The sequence below is a fragment of the Maniola hyperantus genome, chromosome 4 (assembly GCF_902806685.2).
Source record: "Maniola hyperantus chromosome 4, iAphHyp1.2, whole genome shotgun sequence".
Taxonomy (NCBI): Eukaryota; Metazoa; Arthropoda; class Insecta; order Lepidoptera; family Nymphalidae; genus Maniola; species Maniola hyperantus.
The window spans coordinates 12,634,382-12,650,891 of NC_048539.1; the positions used below are offsets into that span (position 1 = coordinate 12,634,382).

A 16,510-nucleotide genomic window follows, 5' to 3' on the forward strand; every position below is an offset into this window, starting at 1 on the left:
CATATAATTGTTAATCTTTTTCTTTTATCATTGACTTTATATACATAACTTTTATTACGTAACTTATGTGTTAGGACTTAGGACACTACCTAACATGTAATTTTTCATTTTCTTTATTATCAAACATAATTTTGACTCAAACCAATTGTTTCGTAATTTTGTCAATACTTTTTATGTTTTTTGACCTTTTACAATACTTAACTTATGTCTGGCCTTATAAAAATAACTTCAATACATTAATCGATATCAAAAAGTCTGTCACATTCACAGCTAAACAAAGTAGCGAGTAAAACACAATATTGATTAGGCTTTAAAAATTTATTAACAGTGATTACTTTGTCAGCTTTTATACCGACCGGGTCCCTATGCTACTCATTAGGAGCTATGTCACCGGTCTTGAACTTTGATTACAAAAACCATTGAGTTACAGTATATAGAGTTAGAGAAGCAGTCAGGTGTCAAAAGAGCGTCTTCACCCAGTGATAATAAAAACGTTAGCTAGGAACTAATAATCATTTATGAGTAAACTGGCTTATGCCCGAGAACCACGCTTTTTCTTTGAATTTCCATAAATCCTTTCTTAGGGGATGTCTACGTCGTAATAGCTATGCATGCAGCCTGATCCATAGTAGTTTATCTACTGTGATCCTACTGTTTACCTGCTTTTAGTTTACCTACTGATCTATCAACGCACAAACTGTACGGTCAGTCAGTCAGTCAGCTTTTCCTTATATATTTAGAAAAGATGTTATACTCATCTCTATCTTGTTACAGTAAGAGTTGCGTCATATCGAATAAATGCTATATCTTTCTTTTTTCTTTACTATTATTTGTAGTGTAGTTTAGTCCGTAATAATTACGTTAAGTCGAAGTGGTTAAAAGATTTATTTTATTAATAATAAAGATATTACTAACCAATAAGTCACTAAGTAGAGTAAAAAGCAAGTCCAGCGCCGTTTACTGGACAACAAAAAGCACGACTAGTCCTCTTATACACCAGTCATTAGTCAGCTTGTGGTCAATTTTCGAGAAATTATCGCCTCTGGTAAATCGTATCTCATTGACGAAAAGCGTATAATTTCGAAGCTTTTATTACGCAGAGCCGTATTTGATCTGTTCTTCATTAAAAAACTAATTAACCGTAAAACATGCGGCAGTTTAAACGTAGGTAGTACTTTTTATTTGATTACAGTTTTAATGGTTTTACTTTATGTGTAAGTAATAAACTAATTAAGTATGCGTAATAAGGAAACTACGACATTAACCGAAACCTTTTTCTTTATATCGAATTTTAAAAGCTTTCCTTTGGCTTCTAGTCTAACAGTTATTTAAGGTGTTTCGAATTTTTATTTAAAAAAAACTAATTGTATCTACCGCCTCGACTTGGCTCAAGTGGAGTTTTTGACAATCGTTGAGTGGAATTTATTAGTATTATAATATATATATATATATATATAATATATAAATAATTTATAGTATTAGACATACCTACTGCTAAATACCTACTAATGTATGTACCTATATAATATGATGATGCACATAATATTATCACCTACCCAGAATCTATCATAATTGCAAAATTTTTGATTTATATAAACACATTTTAAATAAACTTTCAAACTTTGTATACTAATGTAATTATCGATTCATAAAATGCAATAGGTACCTATTTAATAAGATTTATGGATCGTTCGCTACTAAATGTAGGAAGGACCAGCAAGTTTTTGCAATCCCTATTTTTTTCTATATCATTCAAGAGTCGGCCGATAAGTTATGAGAGCATTTGAATCGAATGGACGATTAAGATGAATGCGTTATGTGCTCGCACCAAATTCGTCATCAGTTAATTGGAATGCTTAGCTGACTAATCGACTTGCGCTAAACGACATCAAGAATTTATTTTGATTGGTGGAACAAGCTCAACTGCTGTTATGGTAACAGTTTCTTTCTTTCTGCACTTGTTCTTGTGCACACCATATTCAAAAAATCTCGGTTATTTTTTCCGTTACGCGTACGAAGAATTGTTATTTTATTACGACTGCATTTTTCATGTATATGTATCTATAGGAGTTACTTATTCCACCATAACTTCTGAATGCTTCAACAGATTTGGATCTATGAGATATCGTTAGAATCATCATCCCGAGCGACACTGGCTATATTTTTCTTTTTTAATTAAATATGACGGCTGTATGCTGCCATTTTCAAACGTAAAAAACTTTTAGTTCGTTTTTTGGCTGGACAGTCCTGTTTTTTTTTTCATTTGAATAATTACTACGAGTTGTTTACTAGCAACAACACCTTCTATAGGTACCGATGTACCTAAAATAGCCGAAATGAAATTGTGTTGCACAGGTAACATAATTCAACCGTTCAACTCTGTTCAACTAGTGATATTCCTAATATAGCGTCTCATTGTGGCTAATTCCTTTGTACACAATTTCTAAACTAAACTAAAATATCACGTCTAAATCTATTGCTATCCCTTTCATAATGTTGCTTGCGGAAAAGGAAAGCACTAGATTTAGACCTGTTAATTTAGTTTAGTTTAGAGATTGTGTACTAGAGAATCGGCCCCATTGTCGTATCATTTTTCCAATATTTTTTTAATTTTAAGTACTAATTCTATACTTACTATATCGATTACTTACTTTCTATATCGATAGTAGGTACATAAAAATTCGAAAAAAATACGACAAAATCTATAAAATCATCCTCCTTGAATTTTTGCTCTTTTTTGAGATGCAATATAATTTTAGTAGAAACCTAATGCTCTCATTTTGCCAATTGCAGCAGAAGCTTTAGTCCGCCAATTGGCAAAAAGCCATCTCCTCGACTATGACGTCAATTTATTGGTATAATGACAAGTCGTCACACAATAAATTATTGTGAATGAGGAAGCGTGAATTGCTTCACTTTCTCCTTATTTCCGTTATTATTCTCAGTGTCTCATTCGCGTACATCATGTCCTATAACATTTTAAAATAAATTGTATAGCACAGTTTTCATAAGACGATTATTTTCGGGTCTCTTCTGTCATGGCATTCATGGCTATTATGGCAGACATAGAAGAATTTTTTGTGCATAGAAGTGACGAAACAAATACATTCAACTTACTGTCGATAGGTAGAGAGGTATTTTGTTTTCCGAATTTCCATACATAAGAACTAAAAGCCAAAATTATTTATAAAGTAGTTGGCTATCAAGAGTCAAGACTTTACTATATATGTATATTTTTTCTATCTAAATTCTCTTAATGCATCAGAATTATAATAATAAAACAAGAATAATCAAATCTATTTGTACGTACCTACCTACAGATAAAAACGTAATCTACCTTATATTCTGTTCAGTTATTAAAATAAATGTCTATGATTCTATTAACTTATCTAGCACTTCGGATTTAATCAATCTCTTAAATACCGAGACAAAAACTGAAAGCTGTATTTTTAATTGAACAAGTTACAAAAACACAAGACCCGTCGGCATCATTTCATTTGATAACATAATTGCACGTTTAACGCTGTACACAGACGAACCAACTTGGTCGGCCTTTGGTTGGCACCGAACGTATGAGGAGTTTCACCTCGGGTATGTAATTCTTTGAGTCCGTGTAACTTCTAAACTAAATATTTTTAATATTAAGTTTGATTATTGATTGGTAAATTTATCAATGAGGATTTATCTACGTATGTATGGAGTGCGTTCCGAGTACACTTCTCTAGCCTCTTCCAATTATTTTTATTTAATGACTAACTGATGTTGGATTTTCATTCGCGTGGATTAAGGTTTTTAAAAATTTTAAAAATACCGTGGGAACTCTGATTTTCCGGGATAAAAATCTTATCTTTAACTATACCTGTGCAAAAAATCACGTCGACCTATTTCTCCGTTGCGACGTCAGACACACTTTCGCATTTACAATAATAACTAGTATTTTGCTCGGTGCTCGAGCTGTTAAAGCAGCTCTTGAGATTTATAATCGCCATTTTGAATGTTTTCCCAGCTCTTTGCTATGCTACTATTTTGTCATACATTTTCTATGGTAAAATAAATTCCGCCATTTTGATTTTTTTTTCACTCATCGAGTAAAACTTCGGATATTGCTCATCTTTTGCCAAGAAACCACTCTTCCATCTTTCATACCCTCCGAGATGGACGCCGACGAAATTTGTATGGCGGCCATCTTTTTTTCGGAATTTTGATTTTTTTTTTAATTTTTGCCAATTGGATCACGTTTCGAATGACATATGCTCGAGCACCTCCCATCAATCTTCAATACCTTAAGCGTGCTCTTCTCCTCAATCCTAAAATCCTCAATCATCAGCTCTCTCCATATGTTGCTCTTAAGGAATCTTTGTTTTCTATAAATGATTATGAGTAGTGATGGCTACTTGTCAGTAGTCAGATCACGGATTCACGTGTAAACTGTAGTCATTATCAAAACACTTACTAGACCATGGTTAGTAACCGAATAAATTATAAAACACTGAATCTGCTCTATCTATTGAGATTAATATTTAGCTTATCGAGAGCGACCTAAAGATTTTATTCTTTAAATTGGCTAGTTGTTCAAATTTTTATGTGTTTTGTGATCTTGGTAAGATAAAAACAAAGGCACTAAGTTGGTACGTCTATTAACAGCGTAACCAAATTCATGTAAGCTCCCAACAACTGCATTGATTATGAACTCTATTACCATGAGATAAGGAGTAAGACATTAGTGTCAGCAAGTGATCAAAAGGTTAAATTAAATTGAAAGGAAATGCTAATAGTTAAGACAACTTTCATAATTTATCGTTTCTAGTTTTATCATATAGTAATTGTTTAAATCTTGTAACAGTTTTGGGTATTTTACTTACCGCCGTACTCAGAGTCGCTAATCGTTACTTAAGATTGAGTTAAAACGAGACAGATTTATGTGAGAAATATAGCTCTGTCTCGTTTTAACTTAACTTAAGTGACGATTAAGCGACTCTGAGTACGGCTATTAATAATACGACCGAATTCATATACCTACTGTGACTTCGATTCTTACATTTTATGCCACCAGGTTAGAACCACTATAAAAAACTATGTTGCTAGCTGTTCTTAGCTAGTTCCATAGCCGTTTAGAATATCCCTACTTACAATTTTTTTATAAATTATTTATCGAACCCGTCTAAAAGTCTTATTTGGATTTTAAGCTTCAAATTTCATGTGCGTAAGTACTACATACCTTATAAATCCTAAGAAACAGTTAAAAAAGCTTTCTATATTATTATTACAATAAATTAAATTGTAGCATATTATCTTCTTCCCAGGGAACAAAGTGTAATAAAGCCTAATTAATGTCGTAGATCGCAGTGGTTCCGCGATTTACTCATATCTCAAGCACTTGTATGGGTTTGTAGACACCTGCTGCATTGCTATGGACAGTCATTCACCGTATATAGAAATTATCTAATGAGCATCATATTTAGGGTTGTCCATATTCTACACAGCTCAAAGCTCAGAGTCACTAAGCGGGCGATGGAGAGAGCTATGCTTGGAGTTTCTCTACGTGATCAAAGCAGAAATGTGGAGATACGTAGGAGAACTAGAGTAACCGACATAGTTCAACGGATTTCGAAGCAATGCAGAAGTGGCAATGGGCATGGCACATAGTTCGTAAAACCGATAGACGTTGGGGTCTCAAAGTGCTGGAATGGCGACCTCGCACCGGAAGACGCAGCGTTGGAAGCACCCCTTCACCAGGTGGACGGACGACATCAGACGAGTCGCAGGGAGCCGTTGGATTCAGGCGGCGCAAGACCGTGGCGTGTGGAAGTCCCTACAAGAGACCTATGTCCAGCAGTGGACGTCTATCGGTTGATGATGATGATGATGATGATGATGATGATGATGATGATGATGATATTCTACACCTAAAATATCATGGCGATAGCAAACTTAAGTCTACAAATTGTCTCTTGAACATATTATTTCTTCAACGACAATTCTATCAGGACGACAAATTGACGAAGTTTCTTATCATGTTGATGTTTATGATTATTTTTAGTTATTTTTAGTATAGACTAGTAGGTACTTGACTGTAATAAAACCATTGATGTTGGAATCCCCCTTACTATTCTAGGAATAAAACCTACTGGCAAGTGATTATCCAGTCTAAGGTGGAGCGCGCTTGCCTAAAAGATGCATTATTCACCTTGATTTGAAGGTAAATTAGATATTGATTTCGTTGTTGTATGTATTGTTTGTTAGTTTGGGTATATATCTAAGGAAACCTTGGTGAAAGCACTTATACAGTAAAAGTCTTGAAATCTCGTATTAACAGAGCCTCAGCGCTTGAAAAAATGGACAAAAATTATATCTAAGTATAAGGTATCTACCTCAAAAACCTTTATAAAGTTCTTGTCAATTATCGTGCAACCAGAGGTCTATTTATAAAGATAAGCAGTCTACTCTAATATTTAACTCTATAATAACGAGGGAAGGGTTACACAAAAGTACGTAAAACAGAAACAATTTTAACAAGTAAGAGAAAAGGCCTAAAGTAGACAACCCTAATCTAATAAGGAATCATCCGATAACTATCTAGTATTAAAGATTAATAAAGGCAGTCATATTTCAAACCAGAACACCATTATGCTGTCATATAAAGATTTATTGGGATTGCTTACTTGAATATACCACCTTTAGGCCTTAGCTTTAGGCTTTTATACGTACCTATAGTACGTACAGGCCAGCCCTACAGTCTTCAATGCAAGCATGCAGTGCGTTTGAAAAGGGGCATTGTTCAGCTTATATTATGATGTTATAATAAAAGCTTGAACTTTATATTATAACATGCCCTTATACAATATATATGAGCTCTTTGATCAGACAATTTTCTTTTATAGATGACAGCTTTAACGCTTCACTATACTCGTAGATAGATCTCATCTGATGGTCTGACATTACTATAGAGCCCATACTTTGATCGGTTCCTACTCGTCATTGTAGCTACCCGCTTAGTGCTAGACTCAAGTCTTTTTGACAATACAGCTTTGTTGGTAGTTTAGAGTTTACATGTATCTAAGTAATTAGATTCCATAGTATTTGTCTTACCTACCGAAGTACCTCATAATTCCATGACTAAGTTAAAGAAATGATTTATAAAATTACTTGAGTGACATAAGGCATACCTGTTCGTATACCCATGGTTCGTATTCGCATTCATAGGTGTTCAATGATGTCAACCGATCATTATCATCATCATGATCAACCCATCGTCGGCTCACTACAGAGCACGGGTCTCCTCTCAGAGTGAGAAGGGTTTTGGACATAGTCTACTACGCTGACCATGTGCGGATTGGTAGATTGGTTGTCAACCGATACATAACAACAAATAGCGCAAAATTTACGCTTGCACAAACTTTGCAGTCTGCCAATCCGCACTTGGCCAGCGTGGTAGATGGTGGACTATGACCAAAACATTTATCATTCTCAGAGGAGACCCGTACCCTGTAGTGAGCTGGCGATAGGTTGATGATGATGACAGTACGAATTTCTCAGGCTTACCTGTGTATCCAGGAGGGCAATCGCATTCAAAGGTGTCCAATGACGTCAATCTACACGTAGCTCCGTTCAAGCAAGGCGCAGAGTCACACGCAGCTGGTACTCGGATCTCGCACAAGGATGCACTGAATCCAAGAGGGCAGTCGCAGGCGAAGGATGGTGGTGCGCCGCCAGCTCCCGGCCTGACCCGACAGGAGCCGCCGTTTTGACATCGAGGGCTGGATTCACTGTGGCAAGGGTTCAGATGTTGGCAGAACTCGCCGGCGTAACGGGATGTGCAGCTGTGGACAAAAACAGAGATTAGGATTTAGGAAAATGCTGTATTTTCCTTATAAGGAAATATAGATCAAAATATGTTTTTATCATAAAGGTATAGGTATGTATAGTCTGGGAAAGGTTAAGATGGCAATCGTGGTATGAGGTCACCCGTACGTCACCCGCACTTGCCCGCACCGGGTTCGCGCTGTGCGGGTGTACGGGGTGTTCCCTCCCCATTTCGACCTGTCGCGTACTAAAGGTTTCTGTGTATGAAAAAAGATCATTAAAACGCAGTTTTTTCATATTAATGCTGAGGTGTTTGGTGCATTTTGTTATCTCTGTTAAGTACTAGGTAGGTACATACCTAAACTACAATGAAATGTCAGTAGCTTTTATCGACAACTTATGTCCAAAAAAATGTAGCAATTTTATTGTTAAACAAAACTTCATCTCACTAACATTGTGTTTTACAAAAATTATTGTATTTTCTCCCTTTTTGACAGGCAGAATTCATTTTTTTAATCTCTGTAAAATATTGCATAACTCTTAACAATCCCTTAGTTAAAAGTAGGTACCTATACTTCTCTAATACTTATCAACAAAATGAGTAAATAGTATGCAAATAATTAGGTAGGTAGCCTTCCAAGGAACAGATTTTCGCCGGACTACCTGTACCCGTAGTATAAAATTTTACGTCTCACCAAACCAAACCAAATTCGAGAGTCGAAACACTAAGTAGAGTAGTAAGAGTAAACTGGATCTTAAATGCCTTGTTTTAAAGCTCAAGCTTCAAGCGGAAACATTGCGAAATTAAAATCAGTGGCATTGAATATTTGACTTCAATTCAAGGCTCTTTAGGTCCATTTTACTTTGATGTTATTGTGTTTCGACTCTCGAATTCTAGCAACGTTTGGTGAGACGTAAAATCTTATACTACGGGTACTGTAGCCTGTACTCGACATGCTCGGTATAAGGCATAGATATAAAGCCTAGAGTACGCGTACTGGGCCGCTATCGTGTCTGGCGAACCACGACAATAAATAACGCAGATACCTCGCGACACGCTCCTGTGACACCGAGCCTTTGTATCGCGACCAAGGGTTTTTCTTGCTTAGTTTGTAGTCGAGGAAATTTAATTATACCATTAGAAAAGTTAAAAAGCGATGCGAGTCTAGCTAGTGGTTAAGACTTCGGTCTCCTATTAAGGGATTTAGGAGCTGGATCCCAAAAGTTAGAGATGGGCGTACCTCTAACTTAGTTATGTGCGTTTTATGAATGAAGTATCTGTCACCAGTGGGCGTTACCTAGGGGCTAGGCGGGGCAGTGCCCCGGGGCCCTAAAGCTCAGGGGACCCTCGAATCCTTACCAGAAAATCTCGATCGAGCTAAACTTTTGAAAATTTCTTCCATTTTCGAAATAAATATGGCAGGTTGCAACCTGACTTTAATCATGGTAACTCAGTTGAGAGCAATTTGAAAGTTACTAGGGAATTCCCCTAAATTCTTTTTGTGAATGTATTGTATTGTATGGTATTGTACAGATGTAAAGTAATGTACATCGACCTTTAGAAGGAGATAGCAGATTTGTAGAGCACTGTCTCTGTCGTTGAGATCTACAAAACGTAATACATATAGGTATGAGTAACAGAGACAACGCTCTACAAGGCCGAAATGTCATTCTGAAGGCCGATGTACGATGACGTATGTATTATTTTTTTCCGTAGGTATACTGTACTTAGGTACGAAATCCTATATGCTGTCATATGTGTGTCTTAAGTACAAAAACTACCACGTACACATTTCTTTAAGAAAACAATCCGACGTCATGTTTGCAACTGCGCTTCTCAGAAAGTGATGTCAAAAGATTCCTTATAAGATCAATGTGTATGGATGAGTATCCAAATATAAACCACCTTGATTCAGACGTCCATCATGTAGGTAGGTAGGTGTGTAAGAAATATACACAAGCTTTATCTATGGAAATATATCGATCAGCCCGTGACACGACGTTGAAGTATGAATACAGAAAGAGATCATGTAGGTAAGTGTTGGTACAGCTATTGAAAGTTACCTCATAAACTATTTATTTCGTCACGATGTGAACCCATGTAAGTACTAAAGATATTGTTATGTCATGACTCATGAGTTCTTATGACCGCTGAGGTATGCTAAATTTTAAGGTCTTAAGTGTGTGTTAAGGGTCAGTTGTTTATCAAGTGGTTAACATAAGGTTAGGTACTCTTAAAATTAAAGTGAAACGCCAAAAAAGAGTAAACGAGTAAGAGTGATTTGATAGTCAGGTTTACTTTGGACCAAATATTAATATGGAACAAATGCATAAAATATACTACTTTTTGGCATCTTAACCAATTTGTCCCTATTTTTTTCTTAAAAATTCAGTGCTAGGATTCTGTTCGCAAATTAGCTAGCAGAAGGAAAACATCATCGTGAGATAACGTAGGTATATTCTGTTATATTCTTATTCTGAGAATAATATTATGTTCTCAAAGGTGTTGAAGTCGGCTAATTCACACTTGGAACAGCGTGGTACTAAAAGAGTATCCGTACTCAGTAGTAAGCCAATGATGGGTTGAGATGATGATAATGATTAATGACAATCGCCTAAGATGGGTTAATATGATGATAATGATTATTGACTATCACATAAGCTTCTTGGCATCCAAGGGTTTCTGAGTGTCCTTTAATTAGAGCAGCTGAAAAATGCTCAAATTCTCCGCCCAGATGCCGCCCTGAGCATCTGAGCCCAAGTTACTAAAACTTAGACGCTGAGCTGCTCAAACTATAGTAGGTATCTAGCTAATGGCATCCAGCCTTTCGACCGCAGATACAACAAGATTACCTCAATTCACGTAACATAACTACTTATAAAACCACGATAACCGAGACTACAGTACCTAATTAACACTAAAGCTTTCTAAAACACGTCGAGTTAAGTTTGTTTAAAGAAAAAGAATGGAGAACCAGCACGGATCCCCAGTGTTGATACGTCAATATTATCTTTGTAAACGTTCAATCGATTACAATCGATTCTTAAATCCACGCACTTAAGTGGTGTTAATTGCCAGAGATGTATTTTGAAATAACATTAAATGGCAGATAACATTTTACAATAATAATATTGAATTCACATTTCACACCCACGTGGTTCTGGGTTAGGTTTTCTTCAAATTGTTTTATTATAATTTTGTGGGAACGAAATGCAATTATTTCTCCACACTTTGTAAGAGAGGTTTATTTAAAAGTAAGTCTCTCTATACTTTAAGACCCTTTATAAATATAAACAAAAGTTTAATAAAATTCTGAAAATGTATTTTTCCGAAACCTTTTAAAGTTTTCATTTTTGTATACATTGTGATTTAAACAAAGATTTTAATTGCAATATTCTGATAATGTTTACCAATCATTCGTGAAAGTACCTACTTTTGAAGCCCGTATTTTCTATATATTTTATTTTACATTAAGTTACTTATATTATTATGGTTAATTATTATCATTAATCCACACTATTTTTAATTTAAAATGTCTCTATTTTATTTAGGAGCTTAAGCAAGCAAGCTTATGTTCGCGACTTCGTCCGCGTGGACTACACAAAAAAACGTCTTTTCCACTCCCTTAAAAGTTTGAATTTTCAAAAATCCTTTCTTAGTGGATGCCTACGTCATAATAGCTATCTGCATGCCAAATTTCAGCCCGATCCGTCCAGTAGTTTGAGCTGTGCGTTGATAGATCAATCAGTCAGTCAGTCAGTCAGTCACCTTTTCCTTTTATATATTTAGCACTTACAATCAAGACTCTACCACATCAATTCTTTAAGCAGTTTCCACAGGATAAGAACAGGCTAAAAACTCAGCTGCTATTGTTTTCAAATGGCAAAATGTTACAATAACGAATTTACATAAAGAACATTTACTAAGGATTCAAAGGAAGGATTCCAGCGAATTTATACAGTCGAAATGTTTTCATGATTCCCTTGAAACCTGTACAGCACAAAGCCAGCGTGGGCGGCGCGCCCACGCACTGACCCCAACTGCAGTCTGCGCGGTGGTTGCACCGTATTTTATACACTATGTACTTATGTTATTTTATGCATTATGGCTGAGTCTTATCTGGACAAAATTCCACTGAGATTGTATACAGAAACCTTTATAACGTTTGTAGAAATAGTATATTTTCTACTGCTTCTTTGTTTTCATGCTACAGGCAAGACCGCCTCTAAAAGTTTGTTTACTGTAAATACTTACATAGTAATATAGTTGTTCTTCGTGTTTCGCTTGCTATCTACAACATTAGCGAGAGCTGAATAGAGTCCACGGAAACAAGTTAGTACGGAAAACACATTTTTTTATTTTTTATTCAGATACAAGTAAACCCTTGACTGCAATCTCACCTGGTGGTAAGTGATGATGCAATCTAAGATGGACACGGGCAAACCTTTTTTTTATTTATTTTTAACGGCCGAAGCCTCGCACCAGTCAAAAACTCGTTTGTTTACTCAAAATGGTTGACGCCCACTGACTTTTTTGTCTTTGTCATTTTTATGGGATTACGTAACAGAGACAGCCCTATACTAACTTTTCTCCGTGGATAGAGTATAGCTCTCGGGTACAATATTTCCTATTGCGTAACGCGAATCAATCAATCTATCAGAATGGTATCACTCAATCTGCCGTTGGAATACCTCCATGCGTGCGCGACACGGGCCGCAGATCTGATAACAGGCGACATGCCTCGCTTCTTAGAAGCAGTCGAATGCTGATTTGTTGATAGACCATGGTAAGTAGAAAGCCGTACAATAATTGCGACAGTGGTTTTTGATCAATCGAATGGGGCTGAATTAGATACTGGTGCTAATTTAGTTGTAACCAAACAAGTACTAGGTAATTTAAAAAAACCGGCCAAGTGCGAGTCAGACTCGCGCACCGAGGCAAGGGTTCCGTACTACAATCGTATTTTTTCGACATTCTGCGCGATAAAAAAACTAACTATTATGCGTAAATATAAAATCTTTTAGAATCTACAGATAAAAAAGCCCTTTCATATTATGGTACCCCACTTTGAAAGTTACTTACTTTGAAAGTTGAAAATACTAATTATTTGTTTACATTTTTTTTGTGATGTAACCACAAATTGACGGTTCTCGGATTTTTCGCTTTACTTGTTCTATAAGACCTACCTATCTGCCAAATTTCATGATTCTAGGTCAACGGAAAGTACGCTTTAGGTTTTATATTGATTTCATTTCAAAAGGGCGGGCGGGTGGTTAAACCATTCATGATGATAATATTTCATCACCCAAAAGGCGAAATTGTTAGCAAATGGCGATATAAAATGGAAGACTTGTCTTGTTTCCAATACTGCACTTAATTTGTCTTTCAAAGTTCACGAGCGTTACAGAATATCGAATATCAAACAGTTACATGCTACGCTATTTATTTATTGCGCGCGCGGGCCCGCTCTCAGCGACACAGGATCTGCTGTCGGACTCAAATAAATTATTGCCTTACACCAACCTTGGCAACCCTTTGCCGATTTATAGTCAAAGAGAGAACAATGTGATCTCCTATCGGTAGAGTTCATGAAATGAAACTAAATTAATTTGAAATACAGTTAAATTATTTACTTCATGTAGGACAACTTGTGCCACTTAAAATAATCTGTGATGATCAAGACTACCGCCGCGCCGGTTCGGAAAACAAATTCTACTGCGAAGAACTAACTGGCAGTTTTTAAAAAGTTCCTCTTTTTAAAAATCAAAATAAGCATAATAACACATTGTGTAAGTAACAAAATAACACAACAAAAATAAGTCATTAATTTAGTACAGAAAATTAAGTACAACAAAAATTAAAATACGGTCTTCAACAAATGAAACATGGATTCGAACAAATTCATGGCATCCTTAGATGCTGGTCAGGCAAGTTTATTTACAAACGTGCCCGTATTAAATCTGTTCAAATCTTGTGATAAGTCTTATGTTTTTATCTCTACCAGACTGTATTACTTATACAACCTAGTAGTTATTATTTCTGTGTATAAAATCAATGGCAAATATTGTAACCGTCTCTACGCTTAACAACTCAGCATGCCTATGTTAGTTAAACGCACCAACATAGCCTAGTTTATCATCGAACAGCGTGCCAGTTCCTGTGCCTGCAGCTCTCGCTTTTTCACCGTAATTAGATCATCGATAGCTGCTCTATGGCTGCACTAATAATTTATGGCTCGCCTTATAATGAAGATTTAGTTATTTTAGTCTCAAGAAAACATTCCTCCTTCATACAAAGATAGGGTTACCAGAGCCGAATATAAGGGCTACTGTCAAAATGACGAAATCCATAAAAATGTCCTGCTGGTTAGAGATTTTATTTGTAGTCTAATATTGTGTACAAATCACAGTTTATTTTGAAAAACACCTGCAAAATAATATTATATCATTAATTCGCAATAATAACTTTAACAGATATTTCAAAGCATCTCGACGCGTATGTTTTTATATTATTATTAGTAAAGTTCATACGGTCTACATAATATTGTTGTAGCTAATTTTGTACGAACTTGGCGTTTTTTGACCGAAGAGGTTTTCTGGGTGTCTTTCTTATAAACAGAAAACCTCTTCTTTTTCTTGTCCATATTTTACTTATAGTGAGAGTTTTATTTTTTATCTTTAAAAAAATGTTTGAGAAAGGAACTGGGGCATGTGAGGAAAATTTCTATAGTTTGGTAACCCTGAACAAGGTGTGTTTGAATTTCCGATGGCTTATTACACAGATAATAACCACCAGTAGCTGGTTCCTGTGATTTTTGTGGCGAATTTATTGTTACGTAGTAATTATCGCTTCATTACTTAACGATCTTCGTGTTTGTTCAAATGAATTGTTTCTGTCCTGAGTCCAATAGATTGGCTTTTGTTTAAATGATTTATCAGTAGGCACACCTACTGTGATATTTGCTGATAAAAGCTTGTATGAAACTCAAAATTACTCTTCTTAATAAAGATGGGCGTTATTGGCTATTTACGGCAACGGTTAATCAACAGTTACTTAGTTTCAATACCGATATTGTTAACCGTTGCCGAATATCGGTATCAGAGTTGTGTTTCAACTAATTTAATATGCGCAACGCGCAGCGGTTTCCGTTGTAGTAACTAAGCTAGCTGCCGTATCAATACCGTCTGTATAGCTAGCGCGCGCATATTCACTAAAATAAAACCAATTTTACTTTCATGAATATCGTGAAGTAATCACAACCTTAAGTTCATAGCAGTAAAGTTTAATTTGATCATTGACATAGGTCAAACTATAGTGGACGCCTGCACGAATAGTTTGCCACAGTCCAGTTAACCAAAAACATTTCATGAAGATTGATAAACCAAAGAGGACCTTATCTCTATTACTCTAAGGCTAACTGTATTTAGAATGATAGATCAAAGTGTAATGGACAAGTACTTGTACAGTTAAGCCTTAGCGTAATAGAGATAAGGTCGGCTTTGGTTTACCAAGTTCTTAGTTACTAAGCCGGTAGCCAATAACCGCTCCTTCTCAGCTTTCAGTGAAAGAAAGAAAGAGAAGGCATAATTATTGCGTTTCTAGTTACCAAAAAACCAAACAATGCATTGTCAGTTGCCAGTTGGCAGTGTTGCGTTGTCAGGTGGTTCGTCATAGATGATAACTGAAAACCGTTGCTAGCTACGACAATAACGCTACGGTACGCTATAGGCACGGCAGCGGTTTTCAGTTAAGTTAAGCTATAGCGGACACATGTCTACTTCTTAACAATAATTAGTTTTTCATTTTATTTAAATATTAAGGAAAACAAATTATAGATGTTGTGCATTTGTGTGACATTTTAGCTAACTGTCACTGAAATAGTTTTCACAATCGGATCCTAATGATCCGATTGGAGATAAGGAGATTTCCGTCTATATACAAACTCAAAAACTAACAATTTTATCTTCTTTGATAAGTTGTCTCAAGCTGTTAGCACTTTCTACAAAGAAAATACTCTCCTAAAAATGCGATGTGTTATGTGTAGGTACCTACAGTTAGAATAAACGACATGTTTTACAGCTAGGTACATAATTTATCAGTCTTCATCTCACATTAACTCGTCTATACCTAATGGCACGTGAATGGCTCGGATACTTTAACCCTTTAAGTCGTAAGCAGGAAACATTATAGCAATCTTGCGCAAACGAGTGCATCTGTCCACATACGGGGCTCGGCGCATGTAACCGTCCGTTATACTACCGTCCATATGCGATGCGGATCCTAATGAAGACAGGAACTGAACGGGTTGAGCTTCTGTGAGAAAAACGAGCTTCCCGTAACATGGTTACGGTGCTTCACTAGACTTTTTTTTTTTGATGATAAGTCAGGCTAAATTTCGAAATATTTTAAATACATGGGTATCAAAAATTGCGGACTGCCAGGATTCGAACCCGCGTCTCCTGGGATCGCGCCCGACGCTCTGACCGCTATAAGCTACTGTTCGCTTGCTGCCAGTGACGAAATTTGTAGTATGTATGTTCACTCAGAAATTTCCTTGAAGTGTAGGTAAAACACAATTGAAATTATAAAATACAGGCCAAATTTTTACTTTTGGACTAAGAACCCGTCAGTAGGGTAGACGTAGGGCCAGACCTTCGTAATCTTATAGAAGCTGAAAGTTTAGCTGTGTACTGTTCCCAACACTGG

At 36.1% G+C, this 16,510-nt stretch overlaps 2 protein-coding genes across 7 annotated transcripts in view; one reads left to right on the plus strand and one right to left on the minus strand.

Annotated features, from left to right (window-relative positions):
* LOC117996816 (RNA-binding protein 1-like) overlaps positions 1-16,510 on the plus strand; it is a 411,711-nt gene that overhangs the window by 209,886 nt on the left and 185,315 nt on the right. The window lies entirely within an intron of this gene.
* Positions 1-16,510, minus strand: part of N (neurogenic locus Notch protein) — a 192,238-nt gene that overhangs the window by 59,776 nt on the left and 115,952 nt on the right. For all 4 annotated transcript variants that reach the window (XM_034985351.2, XM_034985350.2, XM_069509880.1 and 1 more), the window contains exon 3: positions 7,543-7,820. In XM_034985351.2, coding sequence (XP_034841242.1) covers positions 7,543-7,820 — 278 coding nt within the window. The remainder of the gene's footprint in view (positions 1-7,542; positions 7,821-16,510) is intronic.